The 25,577-nt window shown below is 47.3% G+C and overlaps 1 protein-coding gene across 1 annotated transcript in view; it reads right to left on the bottom strand.

Annotated features, from left to right (window-relative positions):
- TLL2 (tolloid like 2) overlaps positions 1-25,577 on the bottom strand; it is a 122,232-nt gene that overhangs the window by 24,168 nt on the left and 72,487 nt on the right. The window contains exons 7-13 of the mRNA XM_019725125.2: positions 24,882-24,987; positions 18,146-18,270; positions 15,666-15,781; positions 9,908-10,010; positions 3,041-3,157; positions 1,819-1,964; positions 1,135-1,330 (exon numbers count right to left, since the gene is read on the bottom strand). Coding sequence (XP_019580684.1) covers positions 1,135-1,330; positions 1,819-1,964; positions 3,041-3,157; positions 9,908-10,010; positions 15,666-15,781; positions 18,146-18,270; positions 24,882-24,987 — 909 coding nt within the window. The remainder of the gene's footprint in view (positions 1-1,134; positions 1,331-1,818; positions 1,965-3,040; positions 3,158-9,907; positions 10,011-15,665; positions 15,782-18,145; positions 18,271-24,881; positions 24,988-25,577) is intronic.

Here is a 25,577-nt window from a genome sequence, read left to right as displayed (position 1 = left end):
GAGTCACATAGCTTGAAGTGGGTTCTTCTGACACCCACTTATGCAGAACCTGGGAGAAGGGGCTAAGAGGAGGCAGATGGGGAGACTGGGAGTAAGGAAGGGATCAGGATTTCTGGGTTGGCACAGCCAGGAGTCCTGGGAAGGGAGAGAGGGAAGGGAAAGCAGCCTTCTCCTGGGCAAGAGTGGTGCCACTAATCAAAGGACCTCATATGCAGACTGGATATCTCCATTTAGTGGCTGCTGGTGCGCTATTGGTGCCCAATCACAATGTATCGTTGAATATCCAATATTCCCTTATAGGGTGTTGCCTGAGGGGCTCCTGGGGTCCTGACAATAGAGGAGGAAGAGCTACCCATTGAGAGGAATCCTGGGAAGCCTGCTGTGCTGAGCCAGGAATGCTGGTCTTCCCGTACCACTGTGGATCTGGTTTCCTCAAGACACTGCAGAGAAGTTGGTCCCTGAGGCAACATGGAGGTGTGTTCCCCTGAGCCCCACCCCCTCACTCTCCTCCCTACCCCACCCACTTTAGGCTAGGGGCTGATGTTTCGGGAGCTGAAGACCTGGGCTGCCTCACTGGCACACATCTGATAAAGCAACATAATGTCCTAGAAAGAGTTTGAGCTTAGGAGTCACACTTGCTGTGTCTGGAATTTTGATCTGCCACTTAACTATCTGAGTGACCCTGAGCAGCCCTTCTCAACACTGATTAAAAGTGATCCAAACACAACTAAAGGGTTATTTTGAAAATTAAATTACATTGTGTAAACCAAGTACCTTGCACAGTTCCTGTCACACAGTAGGTGCTCAATTAATGCTAGTGGCTACACAAACATTTATTGTTATCAGTGCTCAGTTTCCCTGAGGTTCACTGCATGGACCTTGCAAACTTATGAAATGTAATTTCCAAGCACAGCAGCAGAACGTCCTGCCACGTAGGAGCCAAGGCTGAGCCTGTTCTGAGTCGGTGTGAACTCTGTTGGGGGCCCTAGCGCAGCCCAAAAGTGGGTTGCTGTCTGCTGCCTGCAGAGAGCCTTGTTTTGGTGCTAAGGTGCCGTATGGGTTTTGTGATTCTTAAGCCAGGGGAGCAATTACCTCTTCCTGTGACTATAAGTGGAAACAACTGCTAATTCATACCCTTGAAAAAATTGGCTGCAAAGCCCGCTTTATTGATAGAGCCATCGGACACAAACTTCATCCACATTCTGTTAGAGCTCGATTTCACGTCCTCTGGCTTCTCATAGCCACAAAAGTGGCCAATCAGGGTGCTCTCATCCGTGGGGCCATCGCGGATTTCCAGGTAGTCATATGCACAGCTGTCATGCCTTTCAATCTAAATGGAGAAACAGAGGCAACGTGGAAGACGACCAATGGCTTAGCCTTAAGGTTTCTGATTTAAGAAGGGAAATTCAATATCAATCTGAAACATCTAACCAAGAGGCCAAAGGACCCAAGTGTGTCCCAGGCTTCTCCAAGACATCGCCTACTTGTGGAAGTCAAGGGTGAATCAAGCTGTGAAGAGACTGAGAGACGATAAATGGGGAAGAACAATTCTACAAAACTTCCCAGGATCCCATCCTGGACTTTCACTCGATTATTCTCCCACCCTCTCTAGCAGCCTTCAGAAAGGAGGCAGAGGACATTTCAAAGCCTGCAAAGTTTTTGATGTCAGATGTCCAGGTATAAAACATCATGGGCTTAAAACGTTTTCTTAGGGTCATGTTTTCCACCAAAAAATAGAAACCCATCTTTGTAGACCAGAAAATGCCTAGCAAGTTGGCATTGCTTTATCCCTGGAAAGACCATCCAAGCAGTACTTACCTCAAAAGCCTGGAAGGTGAGCCCCACGTGAAACCCCTCCGAAACTGTAATCCTCCAGACACATTCCTTGGAAGGTCTGTAGTCATCCGGGTAGTTGGGAGATTGAATCTGGCCAGCGTCTTTGTTAATGTCTCCCCCACAGGTAGCTTTAGAAAGAAAACCAGAGAACCAGCTTTAGAAAGAGAAAGGAAGGGGGGGTCCCTGGTCGGATCTCACGAAGGAAGTTGGCCTCTCATCACCACTAGGTGACTCCACTTGCCAACATTTTCATTTCCATCCAACCAGGACTGAGCCTCCAGAAAGGCATAATTTCATTTGTTTGCATCTCTGAATTTTTTTCATATAGAAAAGAACCATGTAGAGCAGCAGTCGTTCTCTACCTGGCTGTGCATTGAAATCACCTGGGAGATTTTTCAAGCCATGGAAGCCGGGGCCACATCCCCACAAGTTCTAACTGAAGTGGGTCTGGGGGCCCTCAGAGCAGCAGTGATGTGTAAGAGTTCCCCAGGTGACGCTAATGTGGAGGTAGGGACCGCACACACGCACACGTACATTATTCCTTTTCTAAAAATGAAACATTGGCCTCTCCAAAATCACAATTTAAAGCCAAAAGGGGCCTTAGTAACCATGCAGTGGTTTCCTGGGGGGGACGGGTGGGGCAGTGCACAGGGGTAGCTACCCAGAGAAACGTAATATGTGGAACAAATAGAAGCGGAACTGCCCTGGTGGCAGCTGCTTAGAGCCGAGACCTACTGGTTCTCTCACCTCAACCACCATGGTGACGTCAGAGGCCCTTCCAAGAAATGTATCCAAAAGCCCCCCGAACAATGCTCAAAGTCCTCTCTTCACAAATGAAACAAACAGGGGCTTCGAGAGGTTAGATTTTTTGCTCAGGCTCCCACAACTATTCAGACTGTTCTCATTTCCACAGGGTTCTATACACCCTGGTACCACCCCTCACGGGACTGGAATGAGGGTTCAGCAGCTTGGTGACAGGTAGATGACATCTGTCCTGAAGTGAGCACAGCTGGCCCCTCCGCTTCCAGAGTGTGGAGGCAGAGGACAATGAATTTCTCAGCCTAGCCCCCTCAGTGGCTGCCCCATTCCTCACGGCTCTGGCAGCTACCACGCACGCCCGGCAGGAAGAGGGACGGCGGGCTGCATGTGAAGGGCAGAGGCACATCAGGAGCTACCCAGGTGGCTTCTTCCATCACGAACGAACCTTCATACACCGCGAAGAAGCCCTTGCCCAGGATGTTGCTGCTGCTCCGGAACTCCACCCAGAGCCGGCTGTCTGTGGAGACGAGGGGCTCTGGGGCTTTGTCGCCACAAAACCTACCTGGGAAGCGGAAAAGGAACAGTCAGGCTGCTGGTGGACAGCAGGAAGCGGCTTACTGCAGGCAGAGAGAAAGTGGTGTTTCTTTAAATGTGGTTCAAGGTGAGTAATAACCCCTACTGTGGCAACTCCTCCTGTAGCACACACAGGAGTAGAAGATGGGATGGAAACAGTCACACAATGTGTCCCTTCCTCACAATGCCTTGTACCTGGAATATAACCCAGGCACCTCTCTCTCCTACCAAATGGGTCTTGTTGAAGTGCTGAAGGTGAGGCGGGACAATGTCCTGAGATGGTGATAGCTGTGCCCCACCCCCCAGCCCCCGGTGTTTCCTATTACATACACAGCCTTCTCTTTTGGGGGCATGCCTTTGGGAAGACATTACGCCTTTCTCGCCTCAGAGAAGGCATGCCAGAGATCACATGATGAAGAAATCAGATCTTCTTGGCTTTTGAATGTCACAAGCCTAGTCACAATGCCAAAGATTTAGAAGAATACACAATGAATAAGAGCCCATCTTCCTGTCCTTGTAGCCTTAGAGAGAGTCCTAGGATGGAAGAGGGAGGGGACCAGGGAGAGAGCGGCTTGGAGAAGGCACCATGGAGCCTCTAAAAGGATCCAGTGCCCTGTCCCACCCTGAGCTGAGACTGGGTGGAAAGGATGATAGAGACGCTCAGTAGGTTTCAGGACCTGAGAAGCAGATAACTCTGCCCAGTCTCTGGGCAGAGCCTGGAGCAACAAGACCCTAGATTTCCCATGTCGCACCTGGGTCAGAACAAGTGTCTGCAGGTTTGTTAAGGCATGAAGCCAGGCGACAGGCACGCAGACAGAATTCTTCAGGGAAAGCAGGGTGTGACGGCAGCAATGTGGTTTCAGGCTCCTGGGAGGGGTGTGGAAATGACTTTCCTGTCGCCCAGAGGATATCTTCTAGGGAGAAAGGGACGAGGCACCAAGCTGAACTGGCCCGGGGCTGAGATAAGGAGGGGGCCCAGCAGCCACTTAGATGGACAGAGGACTGTAGACCAGACCGGGATGAGGTCATCCCAGCAACGCCAGCCGGGTGGTACCATGGAGGCCTCTCCTACTGCCGCACCCTGGCCCAAGGTCTGCCCCCCGCCAGCACCCCCACCCTGGGGGAAGAAGGAAAACACAAACTGACTGAAATTAAGTTCCCACTACCTGTTGGAAAGGGGCTCATAATTGTTATTGAACTTTCGTTATTTAAAAATACAAATACTGCATCTTTCTTAGACACTTGGGTGTCTGAAATTTGGACCCTCTACAGAGGAAAAGCGGGAGGACCTGTCTTCCCAGTGTATGGTCATCCTTGGCCATATGATTCCTAACGCCATGTAAGAATGGCATCTGGGGCAGGGACAGGGAAGGAGATGGGCTGTGTCGCACCAACCAGTTCTCAACACAGACCCGTCAAGGCCTACTTGGACTAGAGGCCATGGTTCTGACAAGTACCCACTGGGTGAATCTCTTAGAAAATCCATTTAACATTGGGGGGACATGGGGAGTGACTTTTAATGGTTGTGGGTTTTCTTTCGGTGGTAATGAAGGTCTTCTAAAATTGACTGTGGTCACGGATGGCTGTACAATTCTGTGAGCATGCTGGAAACCACTGACTTGAACACTGTAGATGGTGAATTATACAGTGTGTGGATTATATTTCAATATATTTTTTAAAGTCCATGTAACAGACATTTAGAGGGCACTCTCTTATTGTCAGCACCGTGGTAGGTACTAGATCAATCTCTTGAAGCTGTAACTCTGCTTTACCTTTCTGAGAAATGGGGGAGTAAGGTGGGGGAAGAACTAATTTCCTCACGGCCAACTGTAGCATACATCTGGGGAGACATCGGGGTAAAGGCTGCTAATCTCCCTTTGCTTTCTTCCGATTCTGGCCACCTGCAGCCTTTTGGATTTGGTACACTTAATATTAAGTGAGATGAGCTGATGAAACCGCTGCCAAGAATTCGGCAAGGAAAATCCATCAGAAGCCTATAAATTTTCAGTAATGGTTCCTCTGGCATGGCCAATTAGTTCTTGGAAAACAACATGCAGGCGTGGGGAAGTATTGCTTACCAGAGAGGAGACGGAGCTGCTAAACCACAGTTAGACAACACCAGTTCACAAGGAATTCCTTCTTAGCCTAGCCCAAGTGTCAAGTCCAAATTCTCCTTTTAAAACCCCAGCTGTCACAGCTACTGGAGGTTGTTTCCAAAAGAGAGAGGAACTGCCACTGTCTTGCTGCCTAAGAATCCAACCGGACGTGATAAGCCACCTACCCCAAGACCACAGGACAACCCATTTCTGCTCGGTACTCCGGAGAAGGAAGCAGTGACAGACTAAGGTGTATTTTATTGCCTTGGCAGAGCTAGACTTGGCAGAACAAATTAAAAATTATTTCTAAGTAATGTCTCTCCCCAAATCACCTCGTAATTCTTAACCGGAACCCTCTCTATTGTCCCTTGACTGATGCCTCAACATTCTCACCTTCACCATAATGGCACTAATAAAAGCTCCTTTTTTTATTGAGCATGTTTATACCAGACACTGTCCTAAGCCCTTTACATGGATTATCTAATTGCACCCCCACTCGGCCATGAATTAGGTGCTATCATTAATCTCATTTATAAGAAAACTGAAGATTGGAGAATTTGAGTTGAGTTAGACTCAAAGTTGTAAGGAGAAGCAGGATTTGAACCTTGGCAGTCTACGATCTCACCTCCTTCATCAATCTCACCATCATCGTCACGTGACATCACCCCACCGCCATCAAAGGGAACATCTCAGTTTAAGGTGCAATTCTGAACACTGTACATTTGGGGATTAATAGACATCAAATCTACTCTTGGAGAATGCAAAGATCAGTCCCACTTCCCAGTTTGGAAGCAGACACATTGGCATGGAGATCAAAGCCTCAACCATAAAGAAAGTCTACGGCAATGGCAGGCTTGGCTGTTTGACTCATGCTATCGTTTCTGCTTATTTGGGAGGCTGCCCCTGCCCAGGAGTCCCAGTAGAGGGGCCACACGACACTGATTGGCCAGCCTGGCCTTTCTGAACTTCCCTCCCCATTTCAGGGAAAGGGGGAGAAAGGGCTTTTGTGTGCATTGTGGTGGTAGAAAATACTCAAGGACAGTTCTGCATACAAAAGTACATTGTTCGAGTCATTCCTCCAGCAGAAATAAGGGAGGGGAATCCAATTAACAGGACAGTATTTCAGAATACTGGATGAGTTCTCTATGCAGCCACCTTCCTCCCCCCTTTAGGTGCAATCTCATAAGTGACCCCTGCAACTGAAAAACCAATTTGATATCTTTAACCAGCCGTGAAATGTTCTCAATCTACTTACATTTCTCTTTAATCACTATGTGAAAACCCGGGTCCCAAACAGCCTCCTTCCAAGGAGACTAACAGGCTGGAGAGAAATTGGACTAGAGAAAAGGTGTCAAATTCCTAAATTGAAAACTGGTTCCTGGCTTTGGAGGAGGAGTTTAATAAGGATATCAAGAAGAGGAAATGCAGATGAGGGCAGGACAAGTGGGCTCCATGGGGAGTCATAAAGGGTTCATTCATAAAAAGTTATGTGCCCATTATGCCTGGATTTTCACACACTGCCCTGGGAAAATATGCAATGCACAGTTTTTCAGAGCAAGATGCATACTTTCACAATCCGCCCTAATCCTCTCTCCCTCCTGCCAAAGGGGCATTGACCTGCCTCCTCCCGGCAGATTTCATGGCACTGACCCCTCCCAGGGACCAACTCGGCCCACACAATGCACTTGTTCCAAACACAAAAGTTCACTAACAACTGCATTTGGAAACATCAGAGCGGGCCAAATAGTTGGCAAGGAGAATTCCCGCGAATGGAGGACGGTTGCAGGCGCTGGGCCATGCCTTGGCTGAGGCACACACACACACTGCAAAAGTGTGTAAAGTATAAGGCAAAAAAGAAAAAAAAAAACAGAAAAAAATCCACCCAAACAAAACAAACCATCACTCACAACAATGAATGGCAAAAGCCCATCTAATCCATGAAAGTGCAGCCAGAGATACCAGGATCTGTAGTGAGAAAATTCTTGTTTCAAGAAAAGGGAGCGACTGGAAATCCCTCTGCCCGTGCCCATTCTCAGGAGTGTGTCTTAGCCCTCTCTGGGGAGCTTCCGTAGTAACAGAGCGCTTCCTCCTCCCAAGCCCTTTAAGTCTATCGCATTCCTGGGGGAGTATAGAGTTGCTAGATTTAGCAAACAAAAATACAGGAAGTCCAGTTAAATTTGAATTTCAGATCAACAGTGAGTCATGTATCTTATCTAGCAATCCGAGGGGAGACCCTTCTCAGCTTCGGCAGTCGCCTCTCCCCATCACTAGGACATCCAAGTTCTGGCCTGATCTCGGCCGCTTAACAGGCTGTGCGGCCTTAGCAAGTTGGTCTGCACTTGGGGGAGCATGGTTTTCTTGTGAAGGTATGGGATACGCGACTCTAAGGTCCCTGCCAGGCTGAGGGGTCTGCGATTCCATGTTCTGATGAAACTCCTCCCACACAACTCCTTTTATTATTTTAATTATAAAATAATACCTGAATGCATTCTTGTAAAAGATTAAAAAAAAACCCAGAACTATGCAGAGCAAACCACGAAGCTGCCCATCGCCTCTGTGGTTTTCTCAGAGGTAACCACCTTCCATGGCTGGATGAAGACCCTCAGAGTTCCCTTTCTGTGTACTTGCTACTAGACAAGTTCATGGGCACAGGTATTTATAGGTAAGCAGGCTCATTCCCTGAACTAGCTTGTAGGGATTTCGATTCTGTAGTCTCCCAGGAATCTGTACTCATAGAAATCTTCCCAGCTGATGCCAGGTTTGGGAACCTCTGCCAGCAGGAATGCAGCCCTCTGTCTTTTTGCCACCTCCAGTCAGTGCTATCTATAAAGCCATGCCTCCTTCTGACTGCTAGCACACACCATGTCTGTTCACAATAGACAGGAAGCAAAACTCCAGGGCAGACAGCCTGTGCCCTGCCATCGGGTGGCATAGCCTATCTGCCCTGCAGTGTACACACTGCTGTGGGTGCTTAGCCCAGGGATCACTTTCTTGGCTTGCTTATCTGGACCACTACCTATCTGATTCCTCCTAATGGCGGTTACCTGGTGCCCCCACTCAGAGCCTACCTTGGCCCCTCTCTACAACACCCACGGACACAAATTCCTACCTATTTGCATCTGTAGGACTTTAAACTCATGGCCCTCAGTACAGAGGGAGCTTACGGTAGGTAACCTGGCTGAGACCCCTTGGCCATACAGAAGCCTGATATCTGCCAGGTCCCCTTGGGTCCAGCTAGAGCCTGTATCCCAGTCTCTTCTGACTTACCCCAGAATCTGATATGAAGTGGACTTGGCTTGTCCATGAAACTCCCCAACTTAGCTCTCTCCTTTCTTTCCTGCCTCCATCTTTAGTTAGCTATCCCAACAGCAGCTCACTCTCAGACCAGTCATTTGAAGCATAACAAGGTGGCTTTTCCACCCACGTGAACATATGCCAAGGTCCAAGTTCTCACTGAGAGCTTAGACTTACAGACTGGAAGCCCCCCAGCCCCACCCCCCACCCCGACTACAGACCACTCTAAAAATGAGGGCAGCCCACTCTTAGCCAAGACCCTTCGATCTGGCTCCTTGTAAATCTGCTTCTCTCTCTCTGTCCTCACCATGGTTGCCATTGCTGGGCTAAATGAGTGGTCCTGTCCCCGGATACCGAAGCCATTGGTCCTCTCTATACAACATTAATCTTTCCTGGTCACCCATGACAGAGCTCTCTTCTGGTGACCAATCCTGAGTGAACTGACATTTCTCTTCATGCCACCTGCCCACTGACTCTCACTCAAAGGTCCACACTGCCTTTTTGTGTATGAGTTCGTGCACTGTTAACCTCCCAAAATACATGCTCATCATAGAAAAATTAGAAAATATAGCTAAACCAGGAACAATAACAGAAGAAATTCTTAAAAATAACCCATCATCCTGCAATAATCACTGTGCATAATTCATTTATAGTTATAATTCTACTTGCTATTAATGTTGGAGATCACCAAATGATTTCTTCCAGTTGAATTCAACCCACATAATGATTTAAGCAATTTTGTTTGAGTAATTTTGGCTACACTCCCCATTACTCTTTGTTTTATCATACCAACCCCATCTTGTTCATTTACACCTTATTTCTGAAGACATCTGAGTTTGCAGGGCCTGTATAATACACATAAGTGTGTTTTTGTTAAAATGGAATCCTACTGCATATGCTATGTTGTCACACTGTTTTTGTGTAACAATGTACAACGAATACCTTTCTGTATCAATAAATAATCATCTCCAACTTTAGTTTTAATGGCTGGATCATTGTCCATTGAAGAGATCTATCATAATTTATTCAGCTAACCCCTACTATCGAACATTTAAATTGTTTTCAATTTTTCCTGCTTCAGTGAACATCCCTGTGGCTAGAGCTCTGCACACTTCCTTAATTAGTTCTCTAGGATAAATTCCAAGAAGTGGAATTGCTGGGTCAAAGGGTATTCACAGTTTTAAAAGCTTTTAACATGTGTGGCCAAATGGAGTGTTCAGACTTTTACAATGACACAGACCCTTGAGAGCTTCCTGTGCCTGCCGTCTGGATGGACCCTTCCAAACATTAATAGCATCACACAGAACGTCTCATCACCCCTCTCTCAAGGTTTTCTGAAGGCAACTCACCCAACAGGGGGGCTTTCCTCCAATAACCATCGCGGACCTCCACGTAATCATACCAGCACAGGCGGCTTTTAAACAAATCCATAGATGTGAAGTTTAAAACGATCTGTAAAGAGTTACCACAAAGTGAGTTTCGGCAACAAAGCCAGAGGAGTTTTGAAAGATTCGTCTTGCAGACCGGTGTTCTCACATTACCCGTTAGCATACAGAGCTCGCAGACCACAGTAGGAGTGTCCTCTCAAAAACACACTCACAGGAAGCCTCATGACATTAAATAATAAACCTTAAGCAGGATGGGGAGTAAACAGAGGAGATGGGTCCTTTGGTTCTGTCTGGGGAATAACTTGAGCTTTTGAAGTCACTAGGTGGTTTACAGAAAGCAAGATGCATTAAAGACGAGCCAGGATGTATTGAGCCTGGGGATTTGGAAGGAGGTAAGGGGTCAGTGAAGTTCAGAGATACGAAAAGATCTTATAACATCATCAATCATTGTAAAGGGTCTGGGGTTAGCCCGAGTGCATCTGAGCACCTCCATGATCAATGTCCCCTCAGCCATGACCTCATTCTTTTGAGGCATGATGCGTCTAATAGCCTTCCGACAGTTCATTCGTTTATTCGTTCATTCATTCACTCATTCATTCCACCATTATATGTTGAACACCTACTGTGTGCCAGTCTGTGTCGGCCAATTGAGACAGGACTCTGAAAGATCAGAAAGATCAGAAAGACAGGACTCTTGCCTTTAGGGAGCTCAGAGAACAAGGGTAGAGCTGAGAAAGAGGGAAAGACAATTAGAACACTATGGAATAAATGCTGAAAAGGAAGGAATGGACAGAGAGGGTATTCAGGAGCCCCAAGGGCGGAGAACTGAATTCTGCCCAGTGATACTGGATGCTTCTCAGAAGAGGTGGCATTTAATCTAATGGGAACAGGGGTCCAGTGGGCTGAGAAGTAGGGTGAGAAAGCATTTTGGTGAGAAGGACTGACATGAGCAAAGGTAAGGGCATGTTTGGGGAAGTGTACTGTACGCCCAGCCTCGGTTGCTGTCTGTGTATCTGGAATGGGGAGGCAGAAGGGGTGAAGAGAAGGAGCAAAGGCTGGGGAAGTGGAAGGTTCAGATGGACTGGGAAGGAAGGTTTCAGTTCTTCTGGACATCCTGAGGCCATCGTGTGATGCCCCTGTCCACACAGTGGAGGGGGCTAGGGGCTCTGCAGAGTCAGCACACAGGCACTGTACCCATGACCTGGCCATGCTCCCCACTGCAACCCTTCCCTCTCAAGGCTCCCCTGGCAGACAGCCCAGACAGACGGCCCTTCTCCCGTCACCCCCATTCAATCCCACCATGCACTGTGTCCATGCCTCCACCTGCACTCAGCAGCAGTGGCTTATCTAGCTCTCAGAACAGCTCAGCATGTCCCTGCTCCATCCTTTCTCAGGTCTTCTTGCTCTGTGGGGTCCCATCGAAGTCAGCCCTGTCCCAGCCCCTGCACCAGACCCTATTCCTTTTGCCCCCGGGGGTGGGGGGGAGTTGCTCTCAGTTCAACTCTCCCTAGCATCTTCATTTCCCCCCTTTCTTTTATATTCAAACAGCCCCAGGTCCCTCTCCAAGTAAACCCTTGGGCTGGAAGGCTGCAGGTCAAAGGTCCCAGTGCCCTCTTGGCCAAATCAAAGACTGATTTATCCGTCCTTGTGCTCCGGTCCCCTTTGCTCTGAACCTCTCCTCTCTGGTTTTCGTCACACTGGCCTATCCTCTCTCCACTGTCTCTTTTCTCTGCTGGCTCCTGTCCTGTCCACTTACCATGAGCTGTGAGGGCACCTCAAAACAAAGTGCTTCCTTTCCAGCTTCCCTGTCTGTAGGTGACACCATCGCTCCAATCACTCAGGTGCAACACCTTGGTATTATCTCTAGTTTGCCCCTATTGTTTACCCCAATGCTGACAGACTCTTTTCCTTTAAGAAGTCTGTGTCCCCTGTTCCAAGCCAGTCTCGCTGCCCCTTCAACAGCCTTCCTGCATGGCTCCTGCTGAGAGGATTCCTGAACTCCTAGCTGTGCCCCTGTCCATTCTGCACGCTAGGGCTTCTAGGTCAGTATTGCCCTTATATCTCATATTTACTAGAGCCCCATGCTCAGAAAACTTTAGTGGCTCCCTCTGCCCCATCTCCTAAATTAAACTCTCTGCTTACCTTCCAGAGCCTCCAACGCCCATCCTAACAGGTGGCCTTATTCCCAACGTGCCCTAATATATCCATGCAAATGGAACCCTCCCCAGGCCCAGCTCAAGGGGCCTCTCCATCCTTCCTGTGTCCTTCTCTGATTGCCCAGATGGACACGATCTTTTCCTCATTGGAACACTCCCCTCTGTTTCTTACAGTGATTCCAGAGCAGGTGTTTTCATAGTCAGGCAGATCTGGATTTCTTCTCAGCTCCACCACTTACTAGCTCTGGGATCTTGGGAAAATATTTGTCCTCTTGGACCTTTAGTTTCCTCATCCATAAAACAACACACACAGCACTGGGTTGTTGAGGGGACTGGACAAGAAACCGTATAGACAGTGAATAGTGCTATGCCTGGCATATAACAGCTGCTCAATAAATGGCGATTTACAAAATCAAGCTACACCGAGTGCACACTTAGCGCACCACACACTGGACACACTAAGTGTTCTTCACAGGTTGCCCATCTTGTTTGGTGTTGGGAGTACCCACCTCTTCCCTTGGGACAATCCCACCCAAGGTGCCGGTCGCAGGACAACTAGTACCCTTGTTCCACAAAGCTCTATGACCTCCTAGGAAATGAACAGTCAGTATCAGAAAAACCAAGCCAGCTCACCTCCTGTTGCTGTAGCGTGTGTGTGTGTGTGTGTGTGTGTGTGTGTGTGAGAGAGAGAGAGAGAGAGAGAGAGAAATATGTTGCTCTTCTTTCAAGCTAGAACAGTGGTTCTCAACACTACTTGCACCTTAGAATCACCTTGGAAGCTTAAAAAAATGTTGGTGCCCAGCAAATGCCTCTCCTTCAACTAAATCAGACTCCCCAGGGATGAGGCGGGGACCCTAACTAACTTCTAAGTCTCTTAAAGACAGAAATTGTACCTTTGACTCCCTTTGTGATCCCTCATAGCTCGCATTCAGGTGGACTAGCTCAGCAATGCTTGCTAGCCGGTTGCAATAGAAAGCTTTAGCCTTTGCTTTTTAAAACTTCAGAAAGAAAATGTTATTACAACTTCCTGTTATTACAACATATTCATGATCTGAATGAACAGGATAATTATTTAGGCTAATTATGGTAAGTGTGTTAGTGAGCCATAAAGACTATAGGGGAAGAGGTGAGGAACAGGAGGTGATACTCAAATCAATCAGTTTGCTAATTGCTAGCAGCTCGGGGGAAGGCTGGGTGAAGCAAAAAGTGAAATAATTGGTTCAGGAATTTCAATGATATGTATTCTTGCCCCAGTCAGCAATAATAATTAAAGCTGGGTGAATCTTACGCCTTTCAAACATATCACAGAGCCTCTGCCACACAGGGCAATTCAACAATTCGAGGATTTCCAGACCCCTTCCTCTCTTTCCTCCTCCTTCCTTCCTCCCTCTCCCTGAGGCCTCCCGCAGGCACAGGGATGGCACATCCACCCAAGGCAGATAGGTCTGGAGTCTCTCGGGCTCAAGATGACAACCACACTGTCATAAATGCTTCGAGCCAGAGGAAGGGTATGTGTATGTGGGTGTGTGAGTGTATGAGGGCATGTACGTGTGTGTGCGTGCACGTGTGTGTGCACGTGTGTGTATGTGTGCATGTGTGTGCACGTGTATATATGTGGACATATGAGTGTGGGGGGCATGTGTGTATATGTGGGCATGTGTGTGTGTGCATGTGAGTGTGTGTGTATGTGGGCATGTGAGTGTGTATATGTGGGGTTGTGAGTGTGTCTGTGCATGTGTGTGCACGTGTGTGTATGTGTGCGTGTGTGTGGGCATGTGTGTGCATGTGTGTATATGTGGGCATGTGTCTGTGCACGTGTGTGCACGTGTGTGTATGTGGGCATGTGAGTGTGTGTGTATGTGGGCATGTGAGTGTGTGTGTATGTGTGTATGTGGGCATGTGGAGAGGGCATGTGAGTGTATGTGTGTGTGTGAATGCGTGTTCAAATCTCTATTAGCCTGTCCCCTTTGTGGAGTAATATAGGATGGTGGTTAAGCATCCAGCCTTTCAGAGTCAAATTGCCTGGATTCAAACCCCAACTCTGCAACAAACTGAGTGGCTGTGGTCAAGTCCATTTCCTTACCTGCAAATTGAGTGTGGTAATAGCACCTATCACATGAAGTTGTTGTGAGGACTAAATGAGAGAAGCCACATAATATGCTAAGAATGGTACCCAGCCCATAGAAAATGCTCCCAATGGCTCCTAGCCACTATTTCTCTCCAGCTATCACATTGTGTTTGACATTTAAATGAGCATTTTAAAAAAAATATTATGAATTAGGACTACCTGTAACTTGGCCACAGGCACCTAAAAAAACTCCAACACCCTTCACCAAACCCCAGGTGCAGGTTTTTCACTTTGTTACTCATCTGTGTACACATCCATTCAACAAATACTTATTGTGTGGCTCTATGCCATGGGCTATGTTGGATGCTGGGGGCCTGGGGGTGAATAATCTCTGTCCTCAAAGAGTTTAGGGTCTAGAAGGGGACAGCCAAACAAACCAGCAGTCATGATATTGTGACGTAAGCTATGATAGATATGACTGTAGGGAGCGAGACCCAAGGGACAGAACGAGCATCGCAAAGATAGCTGCATCTATTCTGAGACAACTTGAAAAACACTTGGATTTGTAGAGAGGTACAGCGAAGAAAACACAAGCTTTGAACTGCAGAAGCCCCAGTTCTCAGTTCTATATCTTACTGCAAATTTGGGCAATTGATAAAACGTCTGAGCCTCAGATTCCTTGCCCATATAATGGCTATAAGGAGATGCACTTTGCAATAGGATCAAGAACATACACTCCTTGGACCAGAGCAAAAGAGTCCCCTGTCCTGGGCTTAGCTTTAGAGGGTCACAGAATCTTTAGGGCCACAGGAACATGTCTATCCAGAGCTTTCCCACTCCTAGACCTCACACCAGGAGCCCAGGACCCTGGAATTCCCTGTCCAAATAGCCCTGAGCCCACTTCCAGACTGTGCAAAGACCTCTGCCTTGGCTCCATCTGCCTGAGGGTAGACAGCACACCTGGGCAGTCCACTTCCCCTGATGGGACAGCCAAGGGTCAACAGTTTGCCAGGTAGGAATGGAGGATGCTCAGGAGTGTGGGCTGGAGTGTCGCCATGGGTGCTCCTGAGATGGAAATGGGGCTGGGAAGAGAAGAAGGGGTCACAGTGGGTTGGTGGCTAGCTCTCCCCATATTGCTGCCTGCCAGAGCAGCAATCTGAGGTGTCAAGAAATTCTAAATTGGATCCTTGCCTTCCTGGGCATTCCGGTGGCATGTTTACCAAGGTAGAAGGATAGAACCTACTTTGTTTTACAAACTGTGAGCTTGATTTATAACTCATGTGGACATTTAGTACACAGACCTCCATTTATGAGGGAGACTGGTTGAAAAGTCCAGAAATAAATAACACTAAGCAAGCTGGCACAGTGCCTGGCACACAGTGGGTGCCCATAATACAACAGCTGTTATTACTACTATTGTTAATAATAATAACTCCTCACACACCACCCAACTCAAAGAATGCTATGGCATTTCCTGAGGAAGTTCCACACCTACCTTTTCCCCTGGAGTGACCGATATCCTCCAAACGCAATGGGAATAAGAAGGGTAGCCATTTGGAAAACCAGGTGCGGAAAAGTTTCCCGTTGTGTCCTGCAGGGTCTCCCCACATGCTGCACAAGCAAAACGACAACTGTGATTCGGGCACACGCACACACTCCCCACCTAAGGGCTCTCTGCACAGGGCTGCTGAGCAAATACACCCTTTTACCAGTCAAAGGCCTCAGAACACATTGGTGGAAGTGTATCAGGCAGACTGACGTTTTCCTGGCTGATGAAAGTGAAAATAGGGTCTGGGCACCAAAAAGGAACACCCCAGAGGTTCTTCTGAGGATCTCAGGACTGAGTATGACCCAGAGCTGGGTTTGAATCTCAGCTCTTCAGCGGGCTGTGTGTTGGTGGCCTTAGTTTTCTTATCTGTAAAATGGGTGAGACCTACCCAGAAGGTTAATGAAATCATCTGCAGTAAATGAAATGGATCAGCTTGGTCTTGGCACATGGTGAGTGCTCCACGCACAGCAGTCTTATAATGACTAATAATATCTGCCACGGAGAGAATACGGATGTGCAAATAGGTGAAGGAAAAAAAACACTTTTTGAAATTCATTTTTGCTGTTAATTTGAATCTTGCCTCTTCTTTTTCTGCTACCCACCCCTGAAGGAGCTGCCAAATAGTCAAGAAAACGGAGAACAATGACCAGAGGCACGAGAAGCTGGACTATTTTACAGGAGGCTCTTCTGCCCTTGAATATTTGAGGGTAGCTAGGTCACGAGTCTAGAACCTAATCCTTATGTATGTGAAAAATATTTCCCTAATTTGTCCTCAAAAAAAAAAAAAAAAAGTACCTGTATAAGTACACTCGGAAGCTGCAGGTTTCATATTCCTGACTCCCAGGGACTCAGACCCCAAAGATAAAGACACTGGGTTGCTAGGGGTCCCCTCATATGGGGCCACCCCCAAAGTGTGGGAAAGAAGCATTCTTATGCGCATTGTCCTAAATGCAATTCAAACTCTGCACGGCAACTACCCTCACTTTCAGTTACTACTTGAAACTACTAGGAGCTGCAGGAAGGGATAGCTGGAGAGCGGCCCATCCTCGGCCTCAGGAAATCCTGGATATCGGGGCTTCAATATCATGTTACCGAACAACTGCCAGGCATCATGAGAATTATGCCCGGCAGTGAACACCCCCGAGGGTTCCATGGAAATTATTTCAGAAGAATCATCAACATTCTGCAGGAACAGATACGTTACTGTATGGCTCCATGGTATTTACCAGCTGCCTCGAATCCTTTTGGGAAGTAAGAGGCATATACATTATAACTAAATAAATACTATGGCATTTCCCAGGGAATGCTATAAGGTTTCTCTTTCAATTCAGCAAGGTTATATGATATGTGTGTCCTGTACTGCAGCCCTAACATACTCCCAGATGACTAATAGCTGGATGAACATATTTCCTAGAGTTTCATGATGGAGCAAGCCTCATGCAGCCCTTTGCTGTCCCTGTGATATGGCTCAGTAGGGCAATGTGATAGCCCAGATTTTCTAAGATAGCCCCTATTTCAAATATGCTGTCCTGTGATCAAACCGTGTACCTGGTCTGGGGTTTGGAAAAGGTTACTGGACTTGTTAGTAATGGAATTTCCTTCTTCGAACCCAAACCACTGAAATGCATTCTGTCCCATCAGTGGTAAAAACCTGGCAGCTGTGACCAATGCTTTGCATTAAAGTGCAACAGCTTAAAGGGATCAATATGAGCTCACCCCCAAAGCAGCAGGGCGTGTGATGATGCTGAAGCAAAGGGGACAGACGGCAAAGAGGGCTAACTCAAGGGAAGCAGGCTTCTGAATTGGCAGAGAAGTGAGTCTGCTCAAACTTCAGCATACTGTCCAGACTCCAAAGGCAGACTGGTGGCCACTGACCAGCCCCTCGGATGGCTAGGAGAGCCCCAAGACCGTAGAAATGACCTCATTTACAGCACTGAGACTCCCTCCACCTTCCAGTGTTTGGAAGCCCTTTCATTCTCTTTCATTCTTTGTTTTCCTGCAAAATGCTTAGTTCTTGTTTTGCCAAAACACATCCCTTCCTCTAATACCTAGACGGGAGAGCTGCTGTTACCATTCTGTGGTGCATGTTGCATTGGACCCCTGTTTGATGTTGTTCTACTCTGCCTTCTTCCTCTTCTGTACATCAGGGCTTTGCCAGAGAATTCTGCAGCTTCCCCCACAAGTCAAGCTGCGGGTCCAAGACTTGTTATTCACTTCACTACCAGCAATCGCTTCACCATTTGGGTTTCCCATACTGTCTCACACCGCCTAACAGCAGCATGTCAGAAATCACAGTGGCCAGGGGTCAGTCTCTCCAGCTCCCCAAGCTGTTTTCCTAGCCAACGGGAATGTTTGCAAAGGGCGGTTGAGTTGTGTGCTCCACGGAGGCTATGGGGGTCCCGGGACTCCCCAGGGTTCACAGTTACCTGGGCATTTGTACAGCTTCCTGGCTTGAGCTATGTCTCCCTGACTGAGCCGCACACGCTGGCCAATGGTTGGCCTGACGCCATTGTCGTCTCGACGGGGAAGGATGGTGTCTAAGAAAACTCCTCTATAGGAAGAAAAGAGAGAGGGAGAAAGGAGAAAGAAAAGTCAAGGCTGTCAGGCCGTGCGGGCTAGGATTTACAGTCTTCATTTCCTTGCCCATAACCCCATCAACATTCCTACCCCCTGGCCTGCTCTCGTGCTGGCATTTTGAGCATTCTGTTTCATCAGCTGCCTGCTCACTTTCCAATGGGAAAATGACTCTGCCAAGTTTAAAAATATGCCCTAGCCCAGTGGCCTACGGCTGCCTTACTGATATCTACTGAGTATTTCCACGAAGCCCCTGACAGGTCAAGGCCCCAGGGCTACCACCTGCGCAACTGCCGGGAGCAGCATTTAGAGAGACTATGGTGTGAGTGGCGCCCCCTGGAGTTGTGCGGTGGGCAGTACTGAGCATGGATAAGTCTTGGAGAGGATCCAGAGAGAGCTTGGGAACCAGTACAGTGTGAGACTCTCAGGGGCTGGTCAGGAAGTGCTGGTTGATGAGTTGGTGAATAATGGGGGTTGGAGTTTGGGGGCCTTGCTGGCAAGAGGGCTAATCAGATGGAAAAAGAGATGAATGCAGAGAACTAGGGGTAGTAGAAAGCCCTGGCCTAGAGATGTCTGTGTGAGGCCTGGCTCTGCCACCTGGATGAACTCTGACAAATCTCTTCCCCTCTCTGAGCCCGTTTACTCCTCTGAACAATAAGAGATTGGCCTAGATGATTGTGGCAGCTCCTCTAATGTCTTCTTCTACTCCCATGTTAATGAAATCTAAAATGACCAACACGGACCAGTAGACACCAGGATTCCCAGCTGAGTGCTGGCCCTGCTCACACCTCCATGTTGTGGGTGTGGTTTACCCCCTGACTGAGCCCTCCCACTCTGCTTCCAGACCCCTGACTTTGGAACTGTCCTGAGGGGAGGGCCTTCCCTTGAACCGGCTCCCTCTCCAGTTACCACCCTGTTCCTTTCCTTCCCTTCTTAACCAAGTTACCAAGTTTCTGGAAAGAATTGTCTCTATTCTCCATCTGGCTACTCACCTTCATCCAATTGCAATCTGACCATACCAACAAGAGTCACCAGTCACCAACAGATTGACAAATCGGATGGACACTTGTCAATCTTACCTGCCCTCTCTCCAGCACTGACACCTTTGCAGCCCTCTCCCTCCTCAGACTCTCTTCTCTCTGGTTCCCAAGGCACTGGTCTCTCTGAGCACGAAGTTAGGATCCTCCTCCTCTGCCTCCCCCATGAGCGCTGTTCCTCTGGTTTCTGCTCTCTCTCCCTCTCTTCTCTCCTCTGGGCTTTAACTATCACCTACAGGCTCACAGCTAATTCTCTGATTCCAGCCCCAGAACCATCTGCTAAGCCAGATGCCTGGTGACCCTTCCGCTGGGCTGTCCTACAGGCCTCTCATGTCCAACGCATTCAAAACTGAATGTATTCCGTTCTTCTCCTGCTCCTTCTGTAAACCTTGTCTCCAGAAACTAAATCCAAAGTGCCTTCAGCTCCATCTTCTCCCTGATGCTCTTGTTCAAAACCAGGGACCAGGTCGTATCCATGGCACCTTCTACGCATTCCTTGAACCCACACCCTCCTCCTGTTCCAGACCACGGCCTCAGCTCAGGCAATCAGCATCTCCTTCCTGAACTCTTCCCAGCGGCTTCCTAACTGGTGTCCCTCTCTCTAGATCTGGTCACGTCTGCTCTATCCCTTATAAGGCTGCAACATGATCGTCCTGAAATGCAAGACCAGGTGTGTGCCCTCTCTGCTTAAAAGACTTTCCCGACTTCCAGTCACCACCTACTTCTCCAGGCCCCTGCCTTCCTCTTCAGGCACATCTCCTGACACCTCCAACTTCACTCATTATCTTAAGGAACACTGAACTCCTGCTAGCCCCAAACATCCCTTACATGTGCTGTCCCCATCTTCTTGTCCACTAGCAAACTCCTGTTCATCCTAACCCCATCAGGTGGCTTTCCCTCATAAGAATCTTTCGAGCCTTTTCTTTCCCTCCCATCTTGAGTTATCATTCCTTCCTCTAATCTCTTCTGATCATACTGTATTGTCTTTTTTTTTTTTTGAGATGACAGTAATTGATTTCTCTGCTAAACAATAAGTTCCTCCAGCAGAGACACTGGGTCCTTCGTCTCTAAGTCGTCAGGGACTGTAGCATTGATGACCTCTAGACATGCTTCTTGAACTAAATCACGCAACCAAGATAGGACACTGTCTTCAAAAGATTTTGCAAATTAGCACACAGGACCCTAGCTCATTTGCTGATATCCTTTTAACATTCCTACCCCTGACATTTAACCACCTGGCCTAATGTCTCTCATTCCCATTGCCTCATCTCTGGGCCCAGAGTCCTCCAGAGAAACTTCCGTGGAATCCTTGGTGTCCCTCATTGACCTCACCAAGTTTTAAATCACAAGTGACAACTCCACATAAAATTCTAAATTCAATCACCTGCTAATCAAAAAATGGGTACTTCTGCCCTAACATAAAATATGTTCATTTGCAATTATGTTCTTGATCCCCCCACTGAAGAAAGACATTTTGCTGCACCAAATGCAAGGCTCATCGCAATGCCTTAGCAACCCAGTCTAACCGACCTGCTGAGGACCACGTCGTCCAGGTGACTTGGCCAGTGGAGAATTCTGCTGTATGGAGAATGAGTTCTCACACTCACTGAGCAGTCACAGGACCTTCCTGTGTGCCAGGCCCTGGCCGGACACTTTACATGCACCATCTCGTTTAATCCTCATAGTACCCTAGGAAGCGGTACCATTGTTATTAGGGTTCCTTGCTACAAGTGACACATGCAAGCCTGCAGAGCTTCAGGGACTCACCAAGAGGATAGTTAGTAATGGAGAGCCAGCCCTACAACCCAGGCATCTTCCTCCTTCCAGCCAGTGTTTCCCACACCCAAGAAATAGTAGACCTTAATGTATATTATAAAGGTTAGAGTAAGAACACTGGTGACTTCAAAACGGCAGGAACAACATGGTTCACACTCAGACAGCTGTTTGGGGCTGGGATTCCTCCCCCTACCCCACCCCGGCATATCCTAAGCCGCCAGCAAGGCGATGGGTTCTGGAAGATGTTTACTACAAGAGGCGTCCCCTGTGTAAACCACTGTACTAATGTCCCTCCTTTTATGTAGGACAACTCTTAGCATTGACATTCTGCTAAACTAAGAAAGGGTTTGGCAGATGCCTCGGGGAATAAAACCGTCAACTCTCAGTTCTCCAAACAAAGACGCCCCTGTACCAGAGAACTAACTGTCTCCTCATCTGCTGGACCCTTGCCCAACAAAATCTCCAAAGACACCACTTCCCACAGCCCGGGTCCAACCAATAGGAGAGGGGAGGAGCTGCAATAAACTGGAAGGAATAAAGTTGGAAGGGGATGGCTCAGTCATAAAGACACATGAAGACTGGGTTTCCCATCAGTACGAATCGCATTTGCCCCTAGATGAGTAAATGCTCTATGGGCCATTGTTTGCTCTTTTACAGAATCAAAGACAATGTGCAAGCTAGCTCCAGGGGACATGTGACCAGAAGTAATGACATGGAGTTAGGGAGTGGGAAAATTTTGACCAAAAGTGGGCCAGGAAAGCCCACCAGTAAAGATACCATTCATAAGCGTCCCAGTGAATAAAGCATTTTCTGAAACTCCATGCAGAAAATCGCAGAAAGGACAGTGCAATTATCTACTTGCTATAAAACAGATTTGCCGGAACCATTCTGAACCCTGGGGCAGAGGTGAGAAGATAGTTGTGGTGATTGTTAAAATAATGAATTGCGCCTCCTCATATCCACATCCCTTTAATGTGAAGTTACCACTACCCATTAAGAGGTAGCATCTATTTCTCCATCACTTGAACCTGGGCTGACCTTGTGACTTGCTCTGGCCAATAGAACGTGACAGAAGTAATATCACGCAAGTTCTAGAGCCCGGGTCTTAAGAATCCTGCAGCCTCCCAGCTTGTCCTTTAAGAAATCTGAGTTCCCATGTGATGAAAAGCCCCATCTAGCCTACTAGAGGATGGCAGGTCACACAGAGGAGACCCAAGGGGCCCCAGAGGGCAGGCAGCACAATGGCCAGTCCTGGTACTGGCCATCTTGGACTCCCCAGCCCAGTCACGCTGTTAAATGACTACTGCTGCGGCCATGATCCCAGGCAAGATTATAGAAGCACAAGCCAGAATGTTCCATAATATCATAAAAGATAAGTCATTGTTGTAAGCCGCTAAGTTTGGGGGTAGGTTGTTACGCAGCAATAAGTAATGTCACGGGAGCAGAAGGGGACATCTTCCTCCCTCCAGGGCTGCAGGGAAGCTGCCCTGCTCCTGCCTAGCGGCCCATCACACCCGTGCTGCTTCCTTACCCATCTCCCGCTGACGGGTTCCGGGGACTGTTAATGAGGAACTATTATTTCATGGGTTTGGTCCATGGGCTTCCACTGGTCTATGCTGATAAAATGCTTTACGTTGACAACAGTGCTAACGACGGTTATCTCCTGAGGGGGGAAAGGGCTGGCATTATGAGCTAGAGATCACAGGGGAAAAAAGAGACTTTTTTCTTTTCTTGTTTTTTACAAAAAACAAAAAAGAAATGCTGGTGCCAGGAGATAGTCTGTGTGATAATCATCAAGTGTGAACTCTGTCTTCAGAGCTTTGCATATTAACTGGTACATAGCAGACACTGAGAAGGCAGTGCAGTTCCTATATATAACCCATTAGTAGTAATTTATCCAAAATACCCTACATAGTAGATACTTATAGATTTCTCATTAATGAAGTGACCACCGTATTTGTGAGTATTGGAAACTTCTTCCCTCACCTAGTGTCCAGCACTGCAGATTTCTCTGCCTCCTTTGACTCATTCATTAATTTATTAGTTTAACAAATATTTATTGAACACCTACTCTGTGGCAAGCACTGTGCTGGGGCTAGAAGAGAATGAGATAGTCCCTGTCCTCAAAGATCTCAGTCTAGTGAGGGAGAGGGGAATGCAACAGATAAGTATTAATACATTTACAATAAAGTTAACAGATAAATTATAAAGCAACACCAAGAGTCATGACAGCTACGGAAACAAGACTTAAGCTACAAGCTTCTCACTTGGACCAACTCAACATACTCTCAGTTTATTGGTCTCTTCATTACAACACGTTGCCTGTTGTATCTTCTGACAAAGACCCCGGAGAAGAGTAAAGGGAACATGGTAGCTCTCTCCTACACCAGTTGTTCAAAGACGCTGACTTAAACCAAACTGCCCATTAGAGCCCTGGAGTGCAGGATGGAAATCATAACTAAACCAGCTGTGTGGCCACAGGAACAATGCCCCCTAAACACTTGGGATGCTAAGGTTTAGAGGATCTCTCCCATGGTTCTGTGACCTCATCAATAGGATGCTTTCAGCAGCCAAGGAGCCCTGGATGAATAGTTTCCCTTTCACTCCCAAGAGCTGTGTGTCTCCTTAATAAACGATTATCTTTGACCTTTACGGACATAGACACTCATGAAATGGATTGTTTCCCTCTTTGCTGGGACTGCTAGGAAGCACAGGGCAGGATTTGTTGCTAACCCCAACAAGTGTACAAGACTTTATGGCATATATTCTGAATACTAAATTGATTTCAAACTTCAACCTAGTTACCTACCTTTATTTTTTCTCTCCCCTATGCTCAAGTTTCCTCACCATTTGTTTTCTTTTTATCATATATATATATATATATATATATATATATTGGGAATCACCTCAAATCTTTTTTCAATGGTTAAATAAACAAACAAATAAATAAACAAATAGCAAACAAGCTGGTTTTAAGAGGAGACGGAGAAAAAGTAGCAAGAGAAAAAATATTTGCACGGTGACTCCTTTAACTCAAGGTTGGAAAGATCTACAAAACAAGGGCTAGCAGGGGAAAACTTCAATATATGAAACACTTGTATAGTCTAAAAGCAGGGGCGGTATTGACGATATTTAACACCTGGTCCAGCAAAGCACTAACTCACCAAAGCAGGTCCTGCTGACGCCGGCCGTAAGTAATGGGTCCGGCCATACTTAGGGGTCCTGACAATCATGAAGTGTGACCAGCAGGCAGGAGACCTAGGTCTTTGTTTTCACTCCGACCCCAACTATTCGTGTGCCCTCAAGCTGTCTGGAGCCCTGATTTCTTCACCTCTGAAGTGCATCCATGATTCAGCACCCTCCCAGCTAGGACACATTCTAGCTTCCAATAAACCAAACCTCCTCTACGTAGAACTGGTAAATGCCATCATGCCTACACCATGCTTTAGAAGATTCCCCTACCCACTGGAAATTTTACACAGAGCCTCTAAGTTATTATCCTAGCCAACCTCCTGATAATGTCCCCTTTCCAGTTTGCTGCTTGTGACACTAGGGCATGAAGGAACCCCAGCTTCACAATGGGATTCAATCTTATTAGCGGGAACTGATTAGATAATATTTCACTGCAGCCCAGAGGCCACTGTATTTCAAGGACAGACATGCCAACTGTGCTAGGAGCCTGCAGAGTGCCGTTCTCTGCAGACCTCTAGGAATCCGACCCACGCCTGCGGCAGGCACAGTAAGACACACGTGAGGCATAAACATAGATTCCAACCTTGAGAAGGTGTTCCGGGCGTAGTGCATGATGCTGTCAAAGTCGTACGTCTCTCCCAGAGAGCTCACTTCCCCAGCTTCCATTTTTAAGAAATTATACTCCTGACCTGTGACACAACACTCTGTTAAGGCCTTTGAAAACCAAGGCAGGCACCTGAAAGGAGGCAGAGGCGGGAGAAGGAGGGCCCATAGCAACTTCCGAGAGCTCTGTTAGCCGGATCAGTCAAATAACTGGGTTGGTGGTGCTTCTCGTGGCTGTTTCTAACAGATTGGGCATTTGAAACATAGAGTAAGCCCTATCTATTCTCCCAACCCCACCACCCAACACCCCTCCCCAAATGCCACTCCAAATTCTTAAACTAAGTTTGCAGACAGGTTAGTTTTCAATCTGATTGAAAAAAAAAAATCTCTGCTCTTGCTACTGAAGGAGCAAAAGAAAACAAGTCAGAGTTAAGTTCAGTCCCACATAGTTCACAATTCAGACTCCTGAAAGCATTTTTAAAGCAACTGCATTCCTCAACCAGCTACTTTCATGTTCAATATAACTTCTGTATAAAATAATTTAACATGAGAAAGTATTTTTTTTTAAATCTAGACACTTTATGTGCTTTGGGGCAGAATACTTCTAGGCAGAAACACTGCTTTTACATGTACTCCTGTCCTAATTGCATTTCAGTTTCAAAAAAGATGTGTTCCT

The sequence above is a fragment of the Rhinolophus sinicus genome, linkage group LG07 (assembly GCF_036562045.2).
Source record: "Rhinolophus sinicus isolate RSC01 linkage group LG07, ASM3656204v1, whole genome shotgun sequence".
In the NCBI taxonomy this organism is placed as follows: Eukaryota; Metazoa; Chordata; class Mammalia; order Chiroptera; family Rhinolophidae; genus Rhinolophus; species Rhinolophus sinicus.
The sequence above is the reverse complement of the archived record's forward strand: the minus strand, read 5'-3'. Positions and strand labels throughout refer to the sequence as shown.